The 27242-nt window shown below is 33.1% G+C and overlaps 1 protein-coding gene across 1 annotated transcript; it reads left to right on the top strand.

Annotated features, from left to right (window-relative positions):
• The first annotated feature begins 1272 nt into the window (after positions 1 to 1272).
• Positions 1273 to 4057, top strand: LOC111278606 (RHOMBOID-like protein 5). Its single transcript, XM_022865213.2, has 5 exons — positions 1273 to 1851; positions 2875 to 3038; positions 3114 to 3283; positions 3413 to 3672; positions 3752 to 4057. Exons 1-5 carry the CDS (start codon positions 1544 to 1546, stop codon positions 3795 to 3797), a joined length of 948 nt encoding a protein of 315 aa, XP_022720948.1. The 5' UTR covers positions 1273 to 1543; the 3' UTR covers positions 3798 to 4057.
• The last annotated feature ends 23185 nt before the right edge of the window (positions 4058 to 27242 follow it).

Below are 27242 nucleotides of genomic sequence, written 5' to 3'. Positions count from 1 at the left end.
ATTTTTTATTTTTGTTGACATGATTACGAATTTAAATAAATTTATGCATGTAATTTTTTTTTTACAATCAAATAAATATAAAGGATAAAAAAGTTAAAGATAAATTAAAAAATTACTAAAAATAATAAATATAACATAAATGAGAACTTACTAAAATTATTAAAAATATCAAATTAATATATTTTAAATATGAAACTAGTACAATTTATATATATTTACGTTACTTATAAAATTTTTTATAATTTATAATATGATTTAAAATAAATTATATATTTTAAATTATTATGGATATACATATCAATGTATCATTTAGAATAAATTATATAATCTCTTATAATTATACATGAGTATAAACTATCATGTTACTTAGAATAAAGTATATAAAACAACTCATTAATTTGTATATATACGTTACGTTATGTTATAATTATATTATTAATTTTTTAACATGTAATTTAAAATAAATTATATAATGATTTACAATTATACTTAAATCCAAAATAATAAGCTATTAAATAATGATGTACAATTATACTAAAATGATTATTTATATTTTAGTTATATTATTAAAATAAAAATAATTGCATATTAAATGTGTATCATAAATAAATATTTAAAATAATTTTTATATGATTATATTAAAAATGTAATTGTGTATTATAACTAAAAGTTTAAAATAGTTATATTTATATTAAGTTAAAATAAATATAAAAAACTACAAAATGTGTCAAATGAAACAAACATGTTTGTCATATCTAACATATATATATTCATATGACACGGTTTAATTAAATATATTTTTTATATCTTACAAACATTAAAATATATGTCGACATTACTAAATATATAACAAAATTTTTTAAGACTCATATAGTTTTTTTTTTTCATATTATTTTAATATCATATCATCATGTAATATTTAAAATTATCAAGTCTAATAAAAAATTACATATTTTTTCATTTATATAAAAATTAATTTTAATTTAAAATATACAGATTATGATATTAAAACTAATTCGAATTCAATCAAATAATTTATTTATATTTAATTCAATTTAATTATAAAAATTAATAAATTAAATTTGAAATAATCCAAACTCAAATAAAAAAACGTCAAACTTAAAACATTCAAAATAAAATAATCCATAATTGAAACGACCGAATTTAAAATGACTTAGAACTTAAAACAATCCAAACCTGAAAAACTCGAACTTAAAATTGACCTGAATTTTTAAAATTCGAAATGACTCGAATTGCATTGACTTACTCAAATTCAGCTTGGCCCGTCCAATAAACAGTTCTAGCCTTTCATGATGGCATGCACAGGGTGAGGTCGTTTTGCCCAAAAAAAAAGTTGTACAAGCAGGAAAAACACCAAACTTTTTAACCAACTCTACCCACCTAGCAAAACTCGTTCCTTGCCACCCAAATCCTCGTCATTTCCTCTGTCTTTCTTTCCCTTTCTGGGGAAGCATAATAGCATCCCCACCACCCTTTCCAACGTTGGCGTTGACAGCCCTTTCGTCGTCTCTTCCTCACGACCATGGGGAAGGGGCTGCCGCCACAATCACCATCCTCTGATATCGAGGCAGGAACGAACAACTACAAGCCACATCATAGGAGGCGACCACCTCCTCCACCAAAGTTTTCACCCCCAGCTCCGGAACCATGGTTTGCGTGGCTCCTGCCTCTCGTATTTGTGGCTAACATTGTGATGTTTGTTGTCACTATGTACATCAATGATTGTCCAGCGACAACCGGGCCAGAGAACTGTCTATTCTATGATTATCTAGGGAGGTTTTCTTTTCAGTCTTTTAAGGATAACCCTCTTCTAGGCCCTTCATTAATCACGTATGAATTTCCTTCTCTCTTATTTTTTGTGTTGTCTAGTTAATCCTGGTGCTCACCCTTTTATTTCTTAATTAATCAATGAATTAACATTGTTCTTAAAATTTTTTGATTGATTCTTTCTTGCTTTCTTCTGCCAATTATCGAAGATCAGAATGTTCATGAAAGCAATGCTGCTTTAATAAAATTTGAGATAAATCCAATATCTCTTCCCATTAGGCATTTTTTCCTGTACCACTGGAGGCTAAAAATTGAAGCAGATTTAAGTTCCAGTGGCCACAATGCAATAATTAATTTGCACTCCAATTTATTGATAACTAAGCATAATTATAATTGTCAGCAACATTAAGATATAGTGCCTCACTTGATCAATGATCAATTGTATATTCATTTAGTTAACTTTTACGTACCGTTTTACATAACTTGCAAAGTTGTTTCTATTTATCATTGTACAATGCACAGATAACCAGAGTAATGTCCTGATTCATGAGAGTATGTTCTGCTCTGGCACCAAACCAGGATTTATACCCTGCTTTATGCTAGATATTCCTATGATCTTCAAATGTTTTGGAATATTAACCATATGTTGTCAAAACTTCAATACAAAATTAGGTTGTTCAAAGAGGTTGCTGGTGTTGAACCAAGGGATTAGCACAGTCGGTTCATGTTACGTTTAAGAGGTGTCATTAGCAAATTCAAAGTTCAAATCGCAGCACCTGCACAACCCTTTCCCCTGTCCCTTGGACCTCTTTTGTACCAAAAAATAAGGTTACTAGGTTTATGGTCTATCATTTTGTATTCTTGCTGTATGGAAAATGACCTTTTTAAAATCATTCCCAGAAGAAATGTCATCAGTGGAAAGATAGATTTAAAATTCAAAAGACATGTATGCTTTGGTTAATACCAAAGAAACTCCAAGGATAGAATGCTGAAATAGATTCAGCTGGTGATAATCTATATATCCAGCAGTCAACCAGAGTTCTATTATGTTATTTAACGTCCAACATATAACTTTGGTTTTCACAGGCTAAAGGAACTAGGAGCCCTTGATTGGAAACTAGTGGTAGAGAGCAACCAAGCTTGGCGCCTTATATCCTGCATATGGCTTCATGCTGGAGTCATCCATTTACTAGCTAATATGATGAGCCTTTTATTCATAGGAATCCGAATGGAGCAAGAATTTGGATTCTGTAAGAACTGAATCAGTAAATGCAACAACTGACCTTTAATAAGGTAACTAATTCTCAGTTACTTTAACATTGCAGTGAGAATTGGACTCTTATATATGCTTTCTGGCTTTGGTGGGAGTTTGAGGTCTGCTGTAACTCCTGGTCGGAGACAAACCATATCTGTCGGTGCATCAGGTGCACTTTTCGGGCTGTTGGGAGCCATGCTTTCAGAGCTCATTACAAACTGGACAAACTATACAAACAAGGTAAAAACTGTATGCTGTACAAGATTTTAACTTGTCTAATAAAATCAGAATGCTCTCAGACTATGATAAGCTAACAGAATAACAGCAGTTTAATTTCAGAGTAGAGAGTTCTAACTCTTTTCTATCCAGTGTCAATCTCTGTCGACCATGTTGTTGATTATTTCCCTGAATCTAGCTGTCGGATTTCTCCCTCATGTGGACAATTCAGCTCATATAGGAGGATTTATCTCTGGATTTCTTGCCGGATTTATACTTCTAATGCGCCCTCAGTTTGGATATGTAAGCCACAAGCACATTCCACCTGGATATGAGATAAAACGTAAAATTCCAAGGCACAAATGCTACCAGTATCTGTTATTGGTTATTGCCTTAGTCCTTTTGCTTGTCGGGTAAATAACTAAAAGATCTATTGAAGATTTTGACATTGAAACTAATCCAACTTCAGCTAACTTTCTGGCATTTTGACAGATATGCAATTGGCTTATCTAGGCTATTTGAAGGTCAGACTTTATAAAAGCAAACCTCTCAAGACCATTTTTGTATCAGCTCAATTGCCTCTTTTCCAGGCAGCACAATATGATACCAGAAACTCTCATTTCATCTGTTTTTATGTACAATGTGAATGTGAACAAAACATTCTATTCTTGGGCACATTTTGACGAGAGTCAAAAGGGAGGAGTTTGATGACTCTTCTTTGTAACGTAAAGAACCACAATTAGATTACAATGATGCATCATTTACTCATTGTTCGCTGTTTAATTAATTCTAATGGAAAGATTGTTGTACATATTGAATTAGAGATCAGGAACTTCCTTTTATATTCTTTGCACAGAAAGGAGGAAAAATTGCATTCAAAATCCTTCTCCACAGTACATTTCTTGCAAAACAAAAGTGCACAAGTGGAAAACTCCGTTGCCCAGCGGCTAAAATGAAGCCAATCATCCTAATTAGAAATTGGGCTATAAACGTTACCTATGCTTTTCGACAAGAACAACACTAGAAATATCATCAGGAGCTCTTCCAGACTTCCTCGGTAGCTTCTTCCCTGCTTCACTCTGAATTGTCTCCAACTTAATTCTCTTATCAACATTGAAAAAAACAAGAATAAAGCAATTGATATGAGCTGAAATGGAGTAGGCCGTGGGGACCATCCTAACCATAGAAACCCATTTTAGTAGTCATAGAGTCGTCAACAGTCTTGCAAGGAGCCAACCAAAATTTGTTATTTTGTAGCGAGTAAATAGCTGAGGAATTGCGGTTGTAATGAATATAAAATGGTGAACATGATAGAGATGCAAGGGAATGAATTTTAGAACAGAATTCTTAAATTCTAGACTCTCTCTCTCTTCTTTCTTTATTCTCTCTATTTTCTCTGTCTTCTCTCTTTTTCTTTGTTCTTCTTCTTTCTTGCAGAAACTTCATCACTGCATTTCTTATTTCTGTTGGTTGATCAGTAGAGCTTGATTGTAGTAGATAAGGTCAGTAACAACAATCCTCCAAAATTAGTTAATTAAGAAACCATACTAGCAAAAATGTCAAAATAAAAAAATGCAAAAAAAAAAAAAAAAAAGTCCAAACGAAACAACAATTCTTAATATGGATTTCGTTTTCCTTTGAAATTTTATTTATTAAGCGTCACAATCAACATTATCGATTAATTTGATGCCTTAATTGTTGAAGATCACCGTAGTTCTGATATCACTTATTAAGTAAAAGATTTCAATCCAATCAGTCATCCAAACTAGAATAATCAATTAATCACACAAAAAGTAATAATTTAATATGATTCGATTCAATTGATTTATATCCACGGATAAAAAATAAAATCTATTAATTATAAAAAATTACAAATCTATAATCAAATCATATCAACCACTCAACAATTAATACCATAGACACTCTTAATCTCTTTTAATCTTATAAAATATTTTTAATCAAAACAAACACATATTCATGTGCACTCATTCATCATACTTATGTGAACTCTCTCAGTCTCTTTTAATCTACTCACAAACATTTAAACATACACACTCATAAGATATAAATCTTCATATTTAAATATACACACTTATAAGATATACTCATAAGATATAAATCTTTAATAGTCTTATGAGATGTTTATCCTATAAAAATCTACAACTCTTTTATATTTTTTTTATACCTAATCTTGTAAAGATTTCATCCATTTATAAGCATATATACTTATCTATTAAAAATCTCCTTTTTTTTTAATTTTTCTTTTGCAAGTCAAACTTAATCATTAAAAATTCATTTTCTTTTAATTTTTTTTTGTAAATATTTGTTTTCATCAATTAATATTTAACGAATCTCAAATAAATCTCTTATGAAATTTGCGTTACTGTTTTAAAAATTTATTACAAAAGTTACAAACTCCAGACCAACTAAAACAAAAATTTAAAAAAATTCAAGTGAACAATCCGAACTTAAACTAAATGGTAAAAATTCTTTAAAATAAAAAGAGCCGTTGACATCAAACAACATGATAGGCTTCGTGTCTTGGTTGAAAAAGCTAAAAGTGGCTTTGACCCAGTTCACATTATTAGGCCAACGAGGGGATAGATAGCAAAACAGGTCCAATGGTTTCTGAATTTCGCATAAGGTGAGAAGGTTAATCATGCTCATTGTAAACACCAATTTGTATTATTATTATTATTATATATTTTTTATTTTTCTTTCTTTATTTTTCTTTCTTCTTCTTTCCTTATCTAGTTCAGTTGGACAAAAAAATATGAATGCATTAAATGCACCCTCCCCAAAAGTCCAAAATCCCAGCCACCGTCACCATCAACAGTCGCCTGCACCTTACCTAACTTGATAGCGTGGATTTCGGGTTGAAAATATGAGATTTGAATCCTAGAAAGCTCTATAAATAGAGCTCATTATCTGCACAAAAAAGAAAGAGGATCGAAAAAAACCTGCCAAAAAATTTCAAAATAAAAAAAAGCTTTCTATAAAAAAAAAAGGGGAACAAAAACTATAGTCCTCAAGGTAAGGGAACTTAGCGCCAGTATTTAAAAAAAAAAAACACAAACACAAAAAAAAAATTCAGCCAAACCTTCCAGGCCAGATCTGTATCGTTTGGAGCCTATTTTCTTAAAATTAGGCTTAGATCTGGACTCCGGAGGCTAGAAGGAGTATTTAGTGAATTTTGAAAGTTTTTCAATCACTAACGATAGTGGCCGATGACCAGTGGCAGCAGCGATGACGACAAATGAGTTCAAAAATTTTTTTATGTTTTATATAAATCACCATAACCAAAACGACGTTGTTTTCAATGAAAACCAAAATGACGTCGTTTTAGCCCCTGAGGATCCGTGCGTCAACCCGTGACTTGACCCAAAGTTCACGTACCCGATTCAATGACCCACTTCTTTTTCAACCTTTAACTGGTCCAGCTGAACTGATCCAGATCGAACCGGACCATCCCGAAATCGCTAACGCTAAATCGACCTAACCAAACTAAACCACTAGACCAGACCGCGCTTTGACTAGACCATTAACCGGTCCGGTTCAAATAAAAAAAAATTTTTAATTTTTTTACATATTATTTTTGTAATTTTAAATTTTATTATTAATATTTATGCATTAAAAATGTTTAAATTTACCAGAATAAAATTTTGTTGTTTTATAATAATAATTAACAAAAGTAAATGATGATATATAATAAAAATTTTTGATAATTTTGTTAATTTTAGAATAAACCTTATAAAATAATAAAAATATAAGAAAAAGAATTTTTTATCCAATGATAAAATTCAAAGGTACTCCAAGTAGTGATATCCATAAAATCTCTAAATGAAAAGATTTTTTTTAAATACTACCAGTGTATTGGAATATTTATAAAAAAAATTTTAACACAATAAAAATTTTTCTTTTTACTAATAAATTAATAATAATAATAATAATATAAATGAAAAAAAGGAAATTTTATCCAATGATGAGATTCTAAAAGTATTTCGAGTCGTAATGCTTTACGAAATCCCTAGGTGGGAAGATTTCTTTAAATATTATCAATGTATTAGAATATTTATAGAAAAACTTCAATATAATAAAAATTTCTTTTTTTCTTCAAAAATTTAAATAAAAAGAAATCAAATAAAACAATCAATAAATTTTCTAAAAAAGAGAATAAAATACATGCATCAACATATCAGCATTTTGCATTGCATGCTTAATAAAGTTTTTGCCAAAAGTAAATTCGAGCCTCCAAGGATAGTATTCTAAGGTATTCCGAAAGCAATGCCTAAGAAATCTCTAGGTGAAAATGAGTTCTTCTAATGTTACCAACATATTGGAATATTTTAAGAATTATTTCAATAAAAGTGTTCTAATTTATTTTTCTCAAATAAAATTTGAACAATAAATATGGAACAATAATAAAAGAAAAAATCAAAATTTCAATAAACAAAAGAAACCAAGGAAATTATTTTTCAAACATCGAAAATAAGACTATTTTTATCAAAATCAACAAATAACACGTAATTAATCAGTATCATTTTAAACAAGTATTGTAAGGGTGCTAATCTTTTCTCACATATAATTGACTCCTAAACCCAAACTATTGCACAGACCCTAAAATTATCTTTTTAATAATTTTAATTAATTTTAAGATTTCATTAAAAGGTTATGTTTTAATAAGTGGCCAATCGCATCTAGCCAAAAAAGATTGGTGGTGACTCCATTATTTTTTATTTTATTTTCAAATTCGTCGGACAAACATAAATCGTTACGATAGCTTGGCGACTCCACTAGGGATATTTATTTTTTGAGAGTCAAGCTAAAATTAACTACGTATTATCTCCTCAATTTTGCTTTAAATAGTCTTAATCGGTATTTAGTTTTAAGTTTCTAGATTTTGATTCCTTTAAAAAAAATCAAAAATAAAAAAACAAATCGAAAATGAAAAAAAAATTTTCACATGCATTTCTTTTACTATGCCTTTATGCTTTATTTTTTTATATGTATTATTATTAATAAATTAGAAAACATATGCACACACAATGACATGATATATCTCATACATGAGCTCTATACCTGGGCTTTATCCCTTATAGGAGAAAGTAAAGTACTTATGCCCTCGTAAGGTGATAACCTCTGCAATGGCAAGCGAAATACTTTCACTCAAATTAAACCATTTCTATTCATAGCCTATAATGGGTGAGGATCAGAGTGCCTTACTAGTCCAGAATGGATGACAGTGAGAAACAATTTAGGAACTTTTAGAAATGTATCAACCCGAACCAAGCATATAATAAGCCATAAGAAGCTAACCTTAGGTAGAGTTTCACCCATTTTTTTTTAGAAAACTATGTCACACCCCTCGTGAGTGCCAACACAGCCAAGGCCTGAGCACCAACACAAAAAGGCCAAACCCTCAGCACCAGGCCACAAGAATGAGTTCCTACCAAAGTTACCTGAGGTTGAGCTAATGGACCTTGTGCCAGAAGATTCTAGAAAGCTCCAGAATGGTGGTGTGGGCAGTGGACATGAAAAGGCTCTAGATGAGCATCACTCAAGCCAAAGGGGCAGGCAAGAAACCTTTTGGAAGGGACAAATGCGCAAGTGGGCATAAATACTGTAGCACCCAGACAGAAAAGCTTCAGGAAGGCCATGGGCATAGGCATTCTGCCATGAGAGCCTAGAAGCCTTCTGGAACTAGTGCACCACAAAAGTGCCTAAAACCAGTCCTTTTCTAGAGATTGCCTAACAAACCAAGTATGTGTCCAGAAGCCTTGGAACCCTTTAGAATGAAAATGATAGCCACACATAGGCCATGGGGGTTTATGTATAAATAGGGGTACCCCTTCCCTTTAGGAACATAGTGTATGAGAATTAGTGATCTTGTAAGCCACCTAAGATACTCAAGCACATTTGTATAAAGCTATGTTTGTTTTTAACAATAAAGAATCTTATATTCTTTTCCCAAGTGCCTTCTTTGTATGCATACTCACTTAACTTTATTTAAGGCTAACTTAGGCAAACTTGAACATAAGTTTCCAATCCTAAGGTCGCACGATTGCTAGGCTCAAGACTAAAGCACATGACAGTTGGTATCAAAGTTAGGTTTGATGCACTTTCAATCTAAGGCAATGTCTACTTTAGAAATGAGTCATCAGCACGCTAAGAGGCAAGAGGCTCACAAGACTCACGCTACTAAAAAGGGCAAGAAAAGTGACATAATGTTAACCTTTGATGCTCATTTGGCCAAGATGGAGTTGGCCATGGCTAAAATGTAGGACAAGCATGAAAACCAAATAGAAGAGTTGGTCTCAATGGGAAAGGAGATCATGAAAAGTTAAAGCAAACTCTATCCAAAGACATCGAAAGCCTTACCCATAAGAATTTCACCCTAGAGGCTTTGGTAGAGGCCATGAAGGAGGAAATGAAACGGCTCAAAAGGAAGCTCTTCGCGTGCGAGTCAACCATAAGGGGTAGTGCACTGGTAGTGGTTCTTAGGACGAGGGTGAAGGTTCTCAAGCTAAAAAAGTTTAAGGGAACACGGTCTGCAAAGGATGTAGATAATTTTTTATGAGGCATGGAGTAATATTTTCGTGTAATGTGCATTGAGGAAAATACTGTTAAGATAAGCACCGTATTTATGTATCTTAAGGATATTGCTCTCCTATGGTGGCATCGTAGGTCAAAAGAGGTTAGGCATGAAAGTGCTACCATTAAAACACGGGAAGAGTTCCAAAGGGAGTTTAGGCATCAGTTTTACCTATAGTATACTGCAGAGGAGGCACGTGCTAAACTATGCGACTCAACCAACGTGGAAAGGTATGAGAATATGTTAGAGAGTTCTCCGTACTCATACTCTAAATTCCCAACATTAGGGAGAAAGAGGCACTTTTCACATTCTTGGACAGTCTCAAGCTATGGGCCAAGCAAGAACTAAGAAGGATCAGTGTTTAAGATCTCACTCGAATCATGACTGTCGTTAAATTCTTAGTGGAATTCAGGAAATAAGAAAAGTTTGAGTCTTTCAAGCCCAAAGACAAGGGCAAAGGTGGAGGAGACAAGGATAAGAGTAGAGGTGACAAGCCTTCAACCTAAAAGTGGAAGTCCACCAAGAAATGGGACAAGAAGAAGGCCAAGTGGTCAAAGAATAAAACCTATGACCTATTTTCTATATGATGGTCCACACTGAGCCAGGGACTATCCTAATAGAGCTAAGCTTATGCCATTGTTAAGGGACACGATGAGCAACCCGAGAGAGAGGGAATGAAGCTTAGCTTGATCATGCTAAGTTTTACCTTAACAAAGAATATGAATAAGAGAAAGGGACTCATGTTTGTCAAGATCTCAGTAGTGGGCAAGCATTTGAATGCCCTAGTAAACACAGGTGTGTTGAACCTTTTCATGTTTGAAAGAATGGCCAAGAGACTTGGGCTCAAGGTCAAGAAAGAAGTTGGATGGATTAAGACCATCAACTCTAAAAAAGTTTCAATTATAGGCATGGCATAAAGAGTTAAGTTACGATTGAAACGTGGAAAAGTAAGGAATCCATAATTGTAATCCCTCTCGATGACTATGACTTTGTTATCAATTTGGATTTTCTTGAAAGGATAAACACACTCTTTGTTTTCTTTACCAACTGCATTTGCATTTTGGATCAATAGTGCTAATGTATTGTTCTGATGAAATGTGAGCAAGGGACAAGAACCAAGACATTATCTACCATCTAACTCGCCAAGGGCATACGCAAGAAAGAGCCTATTTTTTTAGTGGCACTAAACGGGTATGAGCCTTAAAGACCGAAAGACAACACCCCCTTGGTGGTGCTAGAGGTATTAGAATCCTTCAAGAATGTCATGTTTATCGATTTGCTCAAAAGGTTACCACCCAAAAAAGAGGTAAACCACAACATAAAGCTGATGCCCAATGCTAGGCCACCAGCCTAAGCCCCATACAAGATGTCATCCCTAGAACTACAGGAACTAAGGAGACAACTCCAAGAACTTCTAGATATAGGGTTTATCAGGCCCTCTAAAGCTCTATATGGTGTGCCAATTATGTTTCAGTGAAAGTATGATGGGTCTTTATGAATGTGCATTGACTATAGGGCACTAAACAAGCTCATAATAAAGAACAAATATCCCATTTCTCTTATTATCAACTTATTCGACCAATTAGAAGGAGCATGATGGATCACCAAGTTGGATCTAAGGTCAGGATACTATCAAGTAAAGATAGCTGAAGAGGATAAATCGAAGATAGCATGTGTAACTCACTATAGGGCATACAAATTCCTAATCATGCCTTTCGGTCTCACGAATGTGCCCATAACATTTTGCACCCTAATAAACAAAGAACTATAACCCTTCCTTGATCGATTTGTTATGGTATACCTTGATGACATTATTGTCAATAGCCAAACGCTCAAAGAGAATGTGGAGCACCTACGATAAGTATTCCAAGTACTAAGAGAGAATGAACTTTACGTAAAGAAGGAGAAATGTAATTCACCTAGCACAAGATCTCATTCTTAGGCCATATTGTAAGGAATGGCTAGATCCAAATAAATGGTGACAAAATCAGGGCCATCCAAGAATGAGAACCACCAACCAAGATCTTAAAGTTACGATCATTGCTTGGCTTGGTAAATTATTATTGACACTTTGTAAAGGGGTACTCAGCCATTACAGCACCTGTAACTGAGATGCTCAAAAGGAAAGAGTTTAGGAATGGCATCCCGAAAGCCGAGAGGCTTTTAACCACCTGAAGCTAACAGTCACCAAGGAGCCAGTCTTAGCTCTTCCTGACTACACCAAGCCATTTGAGTTACACACTGATGCCTCTAACTTTGCCATTAGTGGTGTATTAATGCAAGACCAACACCTTATTGGCTTTAAGAGTAAAAAATTCAATGATGCAGAGCGTCGATATACCGTCTAAGAGAAAGAAATGATAGATGTGGTGCATTGTTTACGCACATAGAGGTATTACTTGTTAGGAACAAGTTTGTGGTTATGACTGACAATGTGGTGACTAGTTACTTTCAAAGTCAAAAAAAGCTTACTCCCAAATAAGCACATTAGCATGAATTTCTAGCCGAGTTTGATTTCATTATATAGTACAAGCCAGAAAGGGCCAATGTTATGGCTAATGCACTTAGTCGTAAGGTTGAACTAGCAGCAATTAGTAGGCCAAAAGAACCCTGGGTGGCATGCATCAAAAAAGGATTAACCCAAGACCCCACAGTCAAAACAATGATCGAGTATATAAAACAAGGAAAGACTAGACAGTTTTGGCTCAAAGATGATATGCTCCACACTAAAAGGAATCGACTCTTCATCCCATAATTTGGTAAGCTACGAAAAAAAGTCATGAAAGAGTCTCATGACTCAATATGGGTAAGCCATCCAGGTATGCATCCCACTGTAGCTCTTGTTGAAGACTGATACTACTGGCCTTAGATGAAAGATGATATGAAGGCTTATGTCAAAACTTACCTTGTGTACCAACAAGATAAGATAAAGCAAACGTCACCAGTTAACCTTTTAGAACCACTGTCGATCCCTGAACACCTATGAGAAAGTATTTCCATGGATTTTATAGTTGGTCTACCCAAGGTAGATAGGTATGGTAGCATTTTGTAGTGGTGGATCGATTCTTCAAATATAAAACCTTCATTCCAGCAACCAAGGAATGCCTAACGAAGAAAGTGACTCGATTGTTCCTCAAGAATATGGTCAAGTATTGGGGCATTCCTTAATCCGTCATTAGTAATCGAGATGGGTAGTTTATAGACAAGTTCTAGAGTGAACTATTCAAGCTCCTAGGATCAAACTTGAAGTTCTCCACTAGTGTACACCCTCAAACGGATGGGCAAACCAAGAGGGTGAATACTTTATTAAAAGTTTATCTTCGGCACTATGTTAGTACCTCACAATAAGATTAGCCCAAGTTGCTGGATGTAGCTCAATTCTTCTATAACCTTCAGCGGGGCGAGGCTACACATCAAAGTCCATTTGAGATCATGATCGAACGACAACCATGTACATCGAGTGTGATTGTCACAGGGTACACGGGATAAATGCTAACAACTTACAAGTTCGCTAAAGCATGGCAATAACAAATCGATTTAGTTTGAATCTATCTACACAAGGCAACAAAATGATCAAAGAAATAAGCTGATAAAAAATGGTGAGATGTCTAATATCAAATAGGAAACTTAGTATTGGTCAAGCTATACTTGGTGATGCAAAATCAAAGATTGCACAAAAGAATTACCCATTGGTACGAAGGTGATTTCAAGGTTCTTAAACGAGTAAGTAAGGTTGCATATAAGCTTGAGCTTCCTTCAAGGCTCAAGGTACATCTAGTCTTTTATGTAAGTATGCTCAAACCATAACATAAAGAATTGAATGATCCCACTTGAAGACAATAAAAAAAAGCACTAGTAGGCATCAAAGCCTCTTATGATTGGGAAGTTGAATGCATCCTAGCCGACCACGTGATGCCACAAAAGCAGCACATACCCAAGCATGAATACTTGGTAAAATAGAAAGACTAGCTAGATAGTGAAACAAACTGAGAGCCGATTGAGGTATTATGGCAATTTCAAGATTAAATCAATAGGTTCCATGAAGTGTACGTGATGAAGACATCGAAAAAACAAGTGAGGGAGAATGTCACACCTCGCGTGAGTGCCAGCACAGCCAAGGCCTAAGTACCAGCTCAATGAGGCTAGACTTTGACATTAGGCCGCAAGGATAAGTTCCTACCAGAGTTGCCTAAGGTTGAGCCAATGGACCTTATGCTAAAATATTCTAGAGAGCTCCAAAATGGTGGGCAGTGAATATGAGAAGGCTCTAAATGAACATCACCCAAACCAAAGGGGTGGGTAAGAAACCTTTTGGAAGGGATAAGTGCGCAAGTGGGCATAAATACTGTAGCACTAGATAAAAAGCTTAAAAAAGGCCCTGGGCATGAGCACTCTACCAGGAGAGCCTGAAAGCCTTCTAGAACTAATGCACCATAGAAGTGCCTAGAACTAGTCCCCTTCTAGAGACTGCCCAACCGACCTAGTATGTGTCTAAAAGCCTTACAACCCTCTAGAATGGAAATGATAGCCACATATAGGCCATAGGGGTTTATGTATAAATAAGGGTACCCCTTCCCCTTAGAAACATGATGTATGAGAATTAGTGATCTTATAAACCACCCAAGATACTCAAGCATATTTATGTAAAGCCACGTTTGTTTTCAGTAATAAAGAATCTTATATTATTTTTTTAAGTACCTTCTTTGTGTGCATACCTACTTAACTTTGTTTAAGGTTGACTTAGGCATACTTGAACATAAGCTTCCAAGCCTAAAGCTGTACGATTGCTAGGCTCAATACCAAAGTATGTAGGAATAAAAGTTGTGTGAAATAAAAAACACAAACAAAAATGAAAACAAAATAAAACAAACAAAAATAAAAATCACAAAAAAAACTTTTCAATCTCAAACCACATTCTTACGCTAACTTAAATTTGTTTTCTTTTTGCTTTTCACATTAAGCATATCATATAGTCTTGCATCGAGGTATTTACTCTAGGATATCTTTCTCCTAAGAAGTCTTCATGGATTCTGTAAAACTATAGATTTGCTCATCCTCTATCAATATCTCATGTGAGTTATATAATGAAGTATATGTTTGGTCAAAGGAAGCCTAACAAAAAAATAAAGATTGCTTACCTACTAGTTATGTGTTAAAGTTACCCGAGAAAGTGTATTTGTATCTCGCACAAAATGATTTAAAAGACTTAGCCGCCATCTGGGGTCAGTTAAATGAAGAAATAAAAGAAAGTTTTTGCAAGAAGTATGGGTAAATTGCATCTCTCATTTTATTAGTGATTGATGAACTGTTGGTTAGGGCAGCTATACAGTTTTAGGATCCATTCTATAAATGTTTCACTTTTAATTAAGAGTATTTGGTGCCAACTATTAAGGAGTATTTGGTTTTGCTTGGGATAAACTACAGTGTCCAGATAAAATATTTACCGAAAGCCAAAATCAAGTTATCGTAAAAAGTTGGCCAAGCTTATAGAGATAAAAGTAAACACCATAGATTTTTTGCAAAGCCTAAAGGTGAACATCTCGGTATCCGTTGGGATTTTCTCTGAGATTTTATTCAAGAGCATTTAAATGATGATCAAGTCATGGCTATGTTTGTTCTATCATTGTATGGCATGATAATCTTCTTGAAGACTTTGGGTTATATTGAGATAACTGTGGTGAATTTTTTCAAGCAAATTGAAATCCAAGTAATTAATCATGTACCAATAGTCTTAGTAGAAACCATCCGATCATTGAATTTTTATCGATAAAATGGAAAAGGATGATTTATAGGATGTGCACCATTATTATATGTATGGGTCAGAAGTCATTTCAAGTGTGGGAAAAGTGTATTCTCAAAATCGTATCTTCAGTACAAGGCATCAATCGAAGAGTTCTATAAAAGTCAATGGCCGACATTGAAGACCAAGAAATAGTGGTTTATATTCTTGCGAAGGCTTATCGAGGATGAAATTGAATGGATGACGCCTTGGATGCCTACTGTGCCCTTATTGTATTGTGGAAAAAATGAGCCATTGATACCGCTGTTAGGGCTATGGGGTGTTATGAGTTACACTCTATTGATGGTGCTTAAGTAATTTGGTGCAAAGTAGTTTGTTCCTGCCATTCATGACCTAGTCTAAGTAGAATTCACTTACAAGAAATCGAATCCACCAAAAACCTCAGAGGAACTAATCCAAGCATGGAAGAAAACATAAAAAATGAGATTAGGACCTCTCATCAATAAAGTCACTCATAATTATCATATTTGAAAAGCAAGGCAGCCTAAAGACATAGTACTATCTCTTGATGATAGCTCACACCAATAAGCTAATCTTTTGATAAAAGTGCAATTATCAGAAGTTGAGCTTGTTAAGAAAGAATTAGAAGCTGAGAAAGAAGAAATAAGGAGAAAAAATTTAAAACTTTACGAGAGGGTGGGACAGTTGAAATATGAAGTAGAAATACAATAAAGCAAATTGAAAAATATCATAAAAGAAGAGATATGGCTAACAATGATTTGAAAGATCTACACCAAGAAAATAAGAGATTGTGAGTTCAATTCAAAACTGAAAAATCACCAAGTTTTACATTGGTCGACAACATGAAATGGATGAGCTTCGAGAAAAAATGAACCAATTGAAGGGTCAAGCTCAAGAAAAGCAAGAAGAGGCCACCAGAATTTCTTAAGAATGTCAGAATTGGAAGAGGTTATACTCTACAGCTTTAACAAGATTGGTGGAATGCCAAAAAGAGAAGGAAATGTTGAAAGCATTACTCACAAAAGAGAAAAGAAAACACCTTGAAGTACTGAACAAAAAAGAATCACTTCACCAGATAATCCAAGGTTTGAAGTTACAACTACAAGACCATAAACACCATATTTCGAAAATAATAGATGAGTGGCATAGAAAGAAAAAAGATTGGATCTTCACATGTGATTTAGAAAGAGATGCCAGCATGAAATGAAAAGCAGAAAGCTTAGAGAGACAACAATACATAGAGCATATAACCAGTCAAGTTTTCAAAGTAGTAAAAAAAGTATGAGAGATGATTGAAAAATAGAAACGTTAAGAAGAAAGGTCAATCTCATAAGAGAATATAGACAACACCTAGTGAACTTTCTAGATGAGGTAAAAGACCATTATGAATAAATCAAACGCTTTTATGGATATAATTCTAGGATGACAAATCTTATGTAATAAAAGTTATATGGAATCAATGAAAAATTTTTAGTGTTGAATTTGTCCAAGAGCAAATATTTCTCACTTGCATTCATGCATCATCTGCACCATTTTTTTTAAAACAAAAATATAAAATATAAAATAAAATTTTTGACATATGACATTTTGATTTTTTTAAAAAAAAATTTATGGTAATAAAGATTCAAGAATAACTCTTCCACCAAAAATTTTGACTCAACCTACTCGTCATTCTTACAATATTAGGACTCAAACAAAAATCATGGAACAAAAATAAACCAGTCGATTTGAGAGAATCAAAAAAGCTCAAGAAGAATTAAAAGGGGATCTTAGTATAATAATGGATATGCTCAAGAAACTTGATAAGAGAAAAGTAGTGGAAGGAAATCTCAGCTTTTAAGAGCAATCATCAGATATGGTAGATCCTGTTTATCCTTCAGGGTTTGAGCCACGATCGACCCAACCTTCTCAAGAAACTAGAACATAAAGTCCTACTCCCGGTGGATATTTCAATCCTTATCCAGGAATGACATCAACACTTATTCCAAGACAATTTCAAAATTTTATTATTCCTGTTATGATGGAAAAACCATCAAGCCAATCTTGGTTCTTGATTTGGATGATCCCAAGAAGAAAGAAAAGCTAGGGATAAAGACACTCGAAAAAGTAAAAAATACCAGTGCCTAACAGAAAATGATAGTATTAGAAGAAAGACTTAGGGTCGTAGAGAGAATGAATTTTTATGGCTTCACGAATGCAACCGAGCTATGTTTGGTCCTAGACGTGATCATTTCACCTAAATTTAAGGTCCTTAAATTTAAAAAATATGATGGCACAAAATGCTCGATGACCCATATCACCATGTATTATCGTAAGATGACAACACATGCTAGTGATGAGAAGCTGTTAATTCACGTATTTCAAGATAACCTTACGAGATCTACAGCTAGATGGTATGTCCAATTAGATAGGACTCGTATTTATTCTTGGAATGAGCTCACTAGGGCATTCCTTACATAATACCGACATGTTATGGATCTAGTTCTAAATCATCTATCTCTATAGAGTATCAAAAAAAAGGTAATAAAAAATTTTAAAGAGTATACATAAAGATAGAGAGATGTGGCTGCACAAGTTCAACCTTCTCTCATCGAGAAAGAGACAACTACCTTATTTGTGAACACTCTAAAAGTATCATACTATGAGAGATTGATAGACAATGCAATCAAGAACTTTATAGATATGGTGATATCATGTGAGATTATTAAAAATGCTATAAAGAATAGCAAGCTCGATGTAAGAGAAACAAGTAATGCAAAGAGAGGTGTAGCACCAAAAAAGAAAGAAAATGAAACCTAAGCGGTGAATTATGTGGGATAATAGTTTAGATATTTCATTCCATACCTCACTTCAGTGTACCAAACCCATTATCCTCCCATAAATAATGTTACTTCTATCTCTTATCCATATCAACCATATTAGCCACTATAACCACCAGTTCATCCATCTTTTCGGACACCCACCTATTCTTATAATCATTCTGCTACACTTACAAGACCAAAATGAAGACCTAGTCCAAATAATGGTCTGAGAGCTTTAAAAAATACCCAAGAAAAATCTACTTTTGACCAATTCATATGACATATATGGATTTATACCTCTAACTTGTTGAGAAACATTTACTTGCTCCTGTATTGTTAAACCCTTGAAACCTTCACTTTTCAAATGGTATGACCCCAATGCGCATTATGATTATCACTATGGGAACCTAGGTCATTCCATTAAGAACTGTACTATTTTAAAGCTTAAAATGCAAGGGTTAATTAATAAAGGGGTGTTAAACTTTGAGACCAGCCAACAAGGGACTTCAAATGTAAATCTTCTACCAAACCATACTAGGCCATCAATAAATGCTTTGATTGATAAGTAAGCAAACTATGTGAAAAAAAAAGATAGAAGAGGTCAAAACTCTGATGGTTAAGGTGTTTGAAACCTTAGTCAAAGCTAGCATGTTAAAATCAATAGAGCCTCAAAATTACTCCAGAAAAGTTAATTCAATTGAGAGATGTGACTATCATAAAGGTGTTTTAGGGCACTCTATCGAAAGTTATGACCAATTTCGTCAAGAATTGTAAGAGATAATGGATATGGGTCAAATAGAGTTTTATGAAAAAAAAAAAGATTTGGTGAAAGCTGAAGTGTCTACCATTGATTCAAAGAATAAGTTTGTGCATAGACCCGTAACTACTTATTATGATGAAAAGCTGACACTAAGGCTATAAAACTCATCTTTCAACCAATAGTGACAATTAAAATTTATGGTCATTTTTCATATCAGAATGATAAAGCAATACCATGAAAGATAATTGTGATATTATGATTAATCCAGATACTGTAAATATAATGGGTGTAAGAGGTATGACCCGAAGCGGAATATGTTATACTCTAGAAACTTTAGAGAAAGCCAAAAAAGAGAAAGTAAATGTGAGAGAAGAAGAGAAAAGCTAGAATAATCTTGTTGTAATCTTAGATAAAGAATGTCAGAAGTCAGTCTCTAAGAGTGAAGCTTATGAATTTTTAAAGCTAATAAAACATAACGAGTATAGCATAGTAGAACAATTGAACAATATGCCAGCTAGAATTTCATTATTGTCATTATTGCTAAGCTTAGAGTCATACCATAATGCTTTACTAAAAGTGCTCAATCAAGCATATGTGTCTCATAATGTATCTATTGAGTACGTGGAATAACTTATTGGTAATTTGATGATTTCAAACTATATTTCTTTCAGTAATGAAAAAATTTCTCTTAAAGGTCAAGAAAGTACCAAAGCTCTTTACATTACTGTAAAATGTAAAAGTCATATAATGGCTAAGGTTTTGATCGATAACGGCTCATCTATTAATGTTATGCCCATGACTACTTTGGCAAAACTACCTGTGGATGAATCTTACATAAAGCCTAGTCATATGATAGTTCGAGCCTTTGATGAAACCCAAAGAGAAGTGCTAAGAGATATAAAAATACCATTACAGATTAGCCTATGCACTTTCAACATGAAATTCTAAGTTATGGATATATCTCTCTCATACAATTACTTATTGGGTAGGTCGTAGATTCATATGACGGGTGTTGCTCCATCCTCATTGCATTAAAAAGTTAAATTCATTATTGATGAAAAATTAACATGTGTGGTAGGAGAAAAAGATTTACCGATCACTTAATTGGTAAATACTCCTTATGTAGAGTAGCAAATGAAGTTATGAAATGCTTATATAGATCTTTCAAGATTGCTAACATAACGTATGAGGCTGAAAGATCTAAATTATATTCGTCACACCTGTCTACGACTACTAAAATGGTCGTTAAGCAATTTACTGAAATGAGATGGCAACCTAAAACTAGACTAGGGAAGAACTTACAATGAATCATAGAGCCACTAGTAGTATATGACAAGAAAGATAAATTTAACTTAGGATATAAGCCAACAAGAAGAGACAAAATGAAAGTGGTGAATGAGAAAAAAGATAAGAGAATGGCTAATCTTGAGGGATATGAGCCAAAGTCAGAGCTTACGATCGTTTCATATCTCTATGATTCTTTTCTTTCGGAAGGATATATTTACCCAGATTTGCTTGGAGCCCTAAGTGTAAGATTCATGAAAGAGTTTTCAGAGTTGGTCATTCAAATGGTGGATGACAAAAAAAAAGAGTCAAGATGAAGAGCTATTCGTGCACCCTTGTCATTTAGATTTTCAGCTAAATAACTGAAAAGTCATAGAGCTGCTTGTTGTCTTTAAAACTTTTAAAAAATAATATATTATAGAACTCTAAATCCCTAATTACTTTCTGTGAGCATTAAGTGATCTTTTGTGTGTCTTTATGTTTGTTGTTTTAATAAAAGACTCAAAAGATGCATCTGTACTTCTTTTATTCACTTTCATGTTCATGATTCAAATCATTTTACCTTAATAATTTTTTTGCCATTTCATCTTTGAGTGCCAATATTCTCTTCATTTTACCCTTTACAAGGTCTTAAATAATGAACATGAAGATAATCATAGCAACAATCTTAAATTTGATTTTGAAATTTTAATTCATGTTAACAAACTTGATAATGAGAAAGATTCAGATAATTACACACTGCCTCCTGATTTGTTAAAATTAATAGAACATGAAGATAAGCCAATTAAACCCCACCAAAAAATTATCGAATTAATGAATTTGGGAGATGATGAAAATAAAAGAGGTTAAAATTTGTATATCTCTTTTACCAGTTAAAAGGCAAAAGCGAAAAGAGTTACTCTGAGAATATGTAAATGTGTTTGCATGGTCCTACCAGGATATGCCAAGACTTAGCACTAATATTATAGAGCACAAGTTATCTTTGAAACCAGAATGTAAGCCAGTACAGCAAAAACTAAGGCACATGAAGCCAGAGATATTGCTAAAAATTAAAGAAAAAATGAAGAAGCAATTTGATACTAGATTTTTGAATGTGGTAAAATATCCTAAATGGATAGCTAACATAATGCCAGTTTTTTCTGTGTCGATTATCGAGACCTGAATAGGACGAGTCCCAAAGATAACTTTTTTCTGTCCTATATTAATACTTTAGTGGATAATACTGCTAGACACTCCATATTTTCCTTTATGGATGTCTTCTCAGTCTATAATTATATCAAAATAGCTTAAGATGATATGGGAAAAATCACATTTGTGACCATGTAGGGGATATTTTGTTACAAAGTCATACCTCTTGGGTTAAAAAATAATGGTGCTACTTATCAAAGAGCAATGGTGACTCTCTTTTATTATATGATACATAAAGAAATAGAAGTGTATGTGGATGATATGATTACAAAATCTCATGAAAGAGATAATTATGTAGTCAATATCAAAAAGTTGTTTACAAGTTAAGAAGATTCAACTGAAGTTGAATCTTGTTAAATGTACATTCAATGCTAAATCAGGAAAATTATTAGGCTTTGTGGTCAATGAAAGAAAAATTAAAGTAGACCCGGATAAGATACAAGCCATCCAAAATTTATCTCCTCTTCGTGCCCAAAAAAAATACAAGATTTCCTAAAGAGATTGAACTATATTACTTGTTTTATCTCTCAATTCACTTATAAGTGAGATCCTATTTTCAAGCTTCTTAAAAAATATGATCTAGGAGAATGGAATGACGAATGCCAAGAAGCTTTTGATAAGATCATAAAATACTTGTCAAATTCACCTATGTTGGTACCACCAATCTTGGGAAAACCTTTGATTTTGTACTTAATAGTGCATAAAATTCAATGAAATGTGTGTTGGGGCAAATAGATGAAACTAACAGGAAAAAATGAGTAATTTACTACTTGAGCAAAAAATTCACTGATTACAAGTCCAAGTATTCACCATTAGAGAAGATGTATTATGCATTGGCTTGGACAGCTCGAAGGCTCCGATAATACATGCTTTATCACACTACTTAGCTTATAGCAAAGTTAGATCCTATTAAGTATATCTTCGAAAAACCTTCATTGATGGGGAGAATAGCGCCTTGGCAAGTTATGCTTTCAGAATATGATATTGTTTATGTGATTTAAAAGGCTATTAAAAGAAATGCAATAGTCGAGTTTCTTGTCAATCATGTAATCGAAGATTATGAGCCAATGAAACTAGATTTTCCTGATGATGATGTGATGGCCATTGAAGAAAATGAACCTATTAAGAGGTCTTAGAGAATGTATTTTGATGGAGCTGTTAAGGCTTTGGGTCATAGTATTAGGGCAATTTTAATATCTCCCGATGAACATTATTATCCCATCACAGCCAAGTTAAATTTCAATTGCACAAACAATGTGGCTGAATATGAGGCCTATTTTATGGGTCTACAAGTAGCGATTGAAAAGAAAATCAAAGTGTTGGATGTGTTTGGAGATTCAACTCTAGTCATCTATCAGTTACGAAGAGAATGGGAGACAAAAAGTTCTAAATTGATCCAGTATCATAAATACATCTCTGAGTTGGTCTAACAATTCAAAAAAGTTTAGTTTGAACATTTGCCTAGAGAGGAGAATCAAATTGTTGATGCATTGGCTATTATAGCTACAATGATTAAAATAAACACAAATACTAAAATCTAACCTATCAAGCTGGATGTGAAGGATGAACCAGCACATTGTTCAGGTGTCGAAAAAGAAATTTATAGGAAGCCATGGTATCATGACCTTATGCAATATATCAAAAGCCAGTAATATCCAGAACATGCAATAAAAAATGATAAAAGGACTATAAAAGGGTTGGCTATGAGTTTTTTTCTTGATAAAGATGTCTTTTATAAAAAGAGTCAAGATCAAGTGCTCTTAATGTGTGTGAGTGCAGCTGAAGCGAAGAGGATTATTAAAGAAGTGCATGATGAAGTTTGTGGGGTACATACAAATGGTCATATGATGGCTAGACAAATTATGAGGGCTGACTATTATTGATTGATGATAAAAAGTGACTGTATTGATTATGCCAAAAGATTTCATAAGTGCCAGATTTATGCTGACAAGATTCACACCCCTCTAACAGCTTTGCATGTTTTGGCACCTTCATGGTCATTCTTTATATGGGGCATAGATGTCATCAGTCTCATTACTCCAAAAGCTTCAAATAGGAATAGATTTATCTTTACGATGATTGATTACTTTACGAAGTAGGTAGAAGCTGCATCATACGCTAGCGTGACCTAATCTGTGGTATGCAAGTTCATAAACAATGAGATAATATTCAGATATAGGTTTCCAAAAATGATTATTTTTTATAATGCCAAAAACTTGAATAGCAAGATGATGAATGAAGTGTGCACTCAATTCAAGATCCATCATCATAATTCGATACCATATCGTCCAAAGATGAATAAGTAGTAGAGGCTGCAAACAAGAATATCAAAAGAATCTTGGAGAAAATGACTGATACTTACAAAGAATGGCATGAGAAGTTACCTTTTACTTTGCATGCTTATAAAATATCAGGTCGAACATCTACTGGGGCCACCTCATTCTCTTTGGTATATAAAATAGAAGCTATGCTACCGATCAAAGTAAAAATTCTCTCATTGAGAGTCTTGGTAGAGGTAGAGTTAGATAAAGCAAAATGGGTTCGAAATCACTACGAACAATTGAACCTTATTGAAGAGAAAAGACTTACAGCATTTTGTCATGGTCAATTATATCAAAAAAAGATGATAAAAGCACATGATAAGAAAATACATCCCTATCACTTTAAGAAAAGAGAATTAGTGTTGAAAAGGATCATTCCAAATCAATATGACAATCGAGAAAAATGGACACCAAATTGAGAGGGCCAATACGTGGTGAAAAAAGCCTTTTCTAATAGGGCATTGATTTTGACAAAGATAGATGGAGGTGATTTACCTACTTTGATAAATTTAGATGCTGTAAAAAAATATTTTGCTTAAAAAAATAAAAAGTAAAAAAAAATGACATATCTAAGCTGAAAACCATGAAAAAGACGGCTTGGATATAAAGGAAAAGCATCATCAAGAGAATATCTCATAACACAAAGGCAAGTGTAGTTTCATGAACTCTGAAGAATCAAGGAAGTCATCTGATTTAGTTTTAAAAAAAGAATATGAGAATATTTTGTTCATGATTATCTTATGATCATTATTTGGGCACCTTTGTTTCGACTCAAACACTTTTGTTACCATGCACTTATTTTCAATTTAATGAAATATGCTATCTTTCCTTTGGAAATAACACCTATTGATATTTTTGTTCATCTTACAAATGAGTAGGAGAAATGTGTGATTGCATTTTGTTTGTCTTGAACTTAAAATGATGAAAAGAAAAACAAACACAAAAGATCTCAACATTAATTTTTAAAAGTTGACAAAAGCAAATGAAAAAGGATGAGAAAAGCATGACAAGACATTGATGTTGTAGACTTTTGAAGAAGAAAAATATTGTTAAGGAAGAATACAATGGTCAGATGTTAAGAACAGATTGGTTATATGGCAATTATTGAGAATTCTGATAAAAAAAGTAAAAAAGTAAGAGATTTCGAGAACTTTTTTACTACAATGAATAATTTTGATTGCATTACATGCATTGCATTTAGAGCACTCACACATGTATCCATGAGTAATTATAATAAGGATAAAGACTTTTCATTTCCTAATAAAAATAAGATTTTGATATTCGGATGAAGATAATAATCAAACAAAAGGTTTCAAAAGAGAGAAATTTACTTGTTCAAAGATGAGAACCCGGTTTCAAGAACATATAGATTTTAAAGTTGTTGAGCCTCTGCTTAGAAGAGCTTTTTTAAGATGGATTTTTAAAGTTGTTGAGCCTCTGCTTAAAGAAGCGTTTTCAAGATAAATTTTAAAGTCATTGAGCCTCTGTTTAAAGGAGCTTTTTCAAGATAAATTTTAAAGTTGCTAAGCCTCTGTTTAGATGAGTTTTTTCAAGATAAATTTTAAAGTTGTTGAGCCTCTGCTTAGGGGAGTCTCTTTAAATTTTAAAAAGTTGTTGAACCTCTACTTAAAGGAGTCTCTTTAAATTTTTAAAAGTTGTTGAGCCTCTACTTAAAGGAGTCTCTTTAAATTTTCAGAAGTCGTTGAATCTTTGCTTAGAGGAGCCTCTTTAAATTTTTAAAAGTTATTAAGCTTTTGCTTAGAGGAACTTTTTAAATTTTCAAAAATGTTATTGAATCTCTATTTAAAATAGCCTTTTAAATTTTTTTTAAAAAAAAGGGACAATTTTATGCCCAACATTTCTTTTCTGAATAAAGTGGTTGTTTGTTTGTCTTTGCCTTATTCCTGATTCTCAGAAATAAATAAAGAGGGGTAGCTGTAAACACCATTTTGTATTATTATTAGTATTATTTTTTTATTTTTTATTTTTTTCTTTCTTTTTTCCTTCTTCTTCTTTCTTTTTCTTTTTTTATCAGGTTTAGTTGGACCAAAAAATATGAGTGCATTAAATGTACCCTCCTTGAAAGTCTAAAATCCCAACCACCATCACCACCGAAAATCGTCTGACACCCTGCGTAACTTGGCAGTGTGAATTTTGGCTTGAAAATCTGGGATTTGAATCCCAAAAAGCTCTATAAATAGAGCTCATTGCCTGCACAAAAAAGAGAGAAGATAAAAGAAAATTATCAAAAAATTTTAGAATAAAAAAAAGCTTGTTGTCAAAAAAAAAGGGAACCAAAAACCATAGCCCCCAAAGTAGGGGAACTTAGCACCAGTGTTTAAAAAAAAAAATAACACATAAAAAAAAATTTTGGCCAAACTTTTTAGGCCAGATCTGCTCCGTTTAGAGCCTATTTTCGTAAAACTAGGCTCAGATCTAGACTCTGGAGGTTGGGAGGAATAGTGGGTCGATTTTGAAAGTTTTTTGGTCACTGACAATGGCGGTTGGTGACCAGTGGCACTGGTGGTGACAACAAGTGGTCGACTCCATTAGGTTTTTGTCTGAAAGAGGAAATGAAAGAGTGTTTTTTTTTTTAAGAAAGGGAGAAATGAGTTAAAAAAAATTTGATCTTTTATATAAACTGTCATAACCAAAAAGACGCTGTTTCAATAAAAACTAAAACGACGTTGTTTTAGCCCTTGAAGATCCGTATGTCAACCTGGGGTCAGGTGCACACCTGACCCGTGACTCGCTTCTCTTCAGCCTCTGACCGATCCAGTTGAACTGACCTAGATTGAACCAGATTGTCCTTGAATCGCTGATGGTGAATTGACCTAACTAGATCGAACCATCGGACCAGATCGCATGTTGATCGGACCGTTGATCAGTCCGGTTCAGGTAAAAAAAAATTTTTTGAATTTTTTAAATTTTTTAAAATATTATTTTTGTGATTTTAAATTTTATTATTAATGTTTATGCATGTAAAAATGTTTAAATTTACTAGAATAAAATTTTGTTGTTTTATAATAATAATTAATATAAGTAAATGATGAAATATATAATAAAAATTTTTGATAATTTTGTTAATTTTAGAATAAACTTTATAAAATAATAAAAATATAAGAAAAAAATTTTTTATCCGAAGATGAGATTCAAAGATACTCTGAATAGTGATACTCACGAAATCTCTAGGTGAAAAGATATTTTTAAATACTACTAGTGTATTATAGTATTTATAAAAAAATTTTAACACAATACAAGTTTTTCTTTTTACTA

Source organism: Durio zibethinus, chromosome 8, assembly GCF_047325235.1.
Source record: "Durio zibethinus cultivar Kanyao isolate XHJ-2024 chromosome 8, ASM4732523v1, whole genome shotgun sequence".
NCBI classification, from domain to species: domain Eukaryota; kingdom Viridiplantae; phylum Streptophyta; class Magnoliopsida; order Malvales; family Malvaceae; genus Durio; species Durio zibethinus.
The sequence above is the reverse complement of the archived record's forward strand: the minus strand, read 5'-3'. Positions and strand labels throughout refer to the sequence as shown.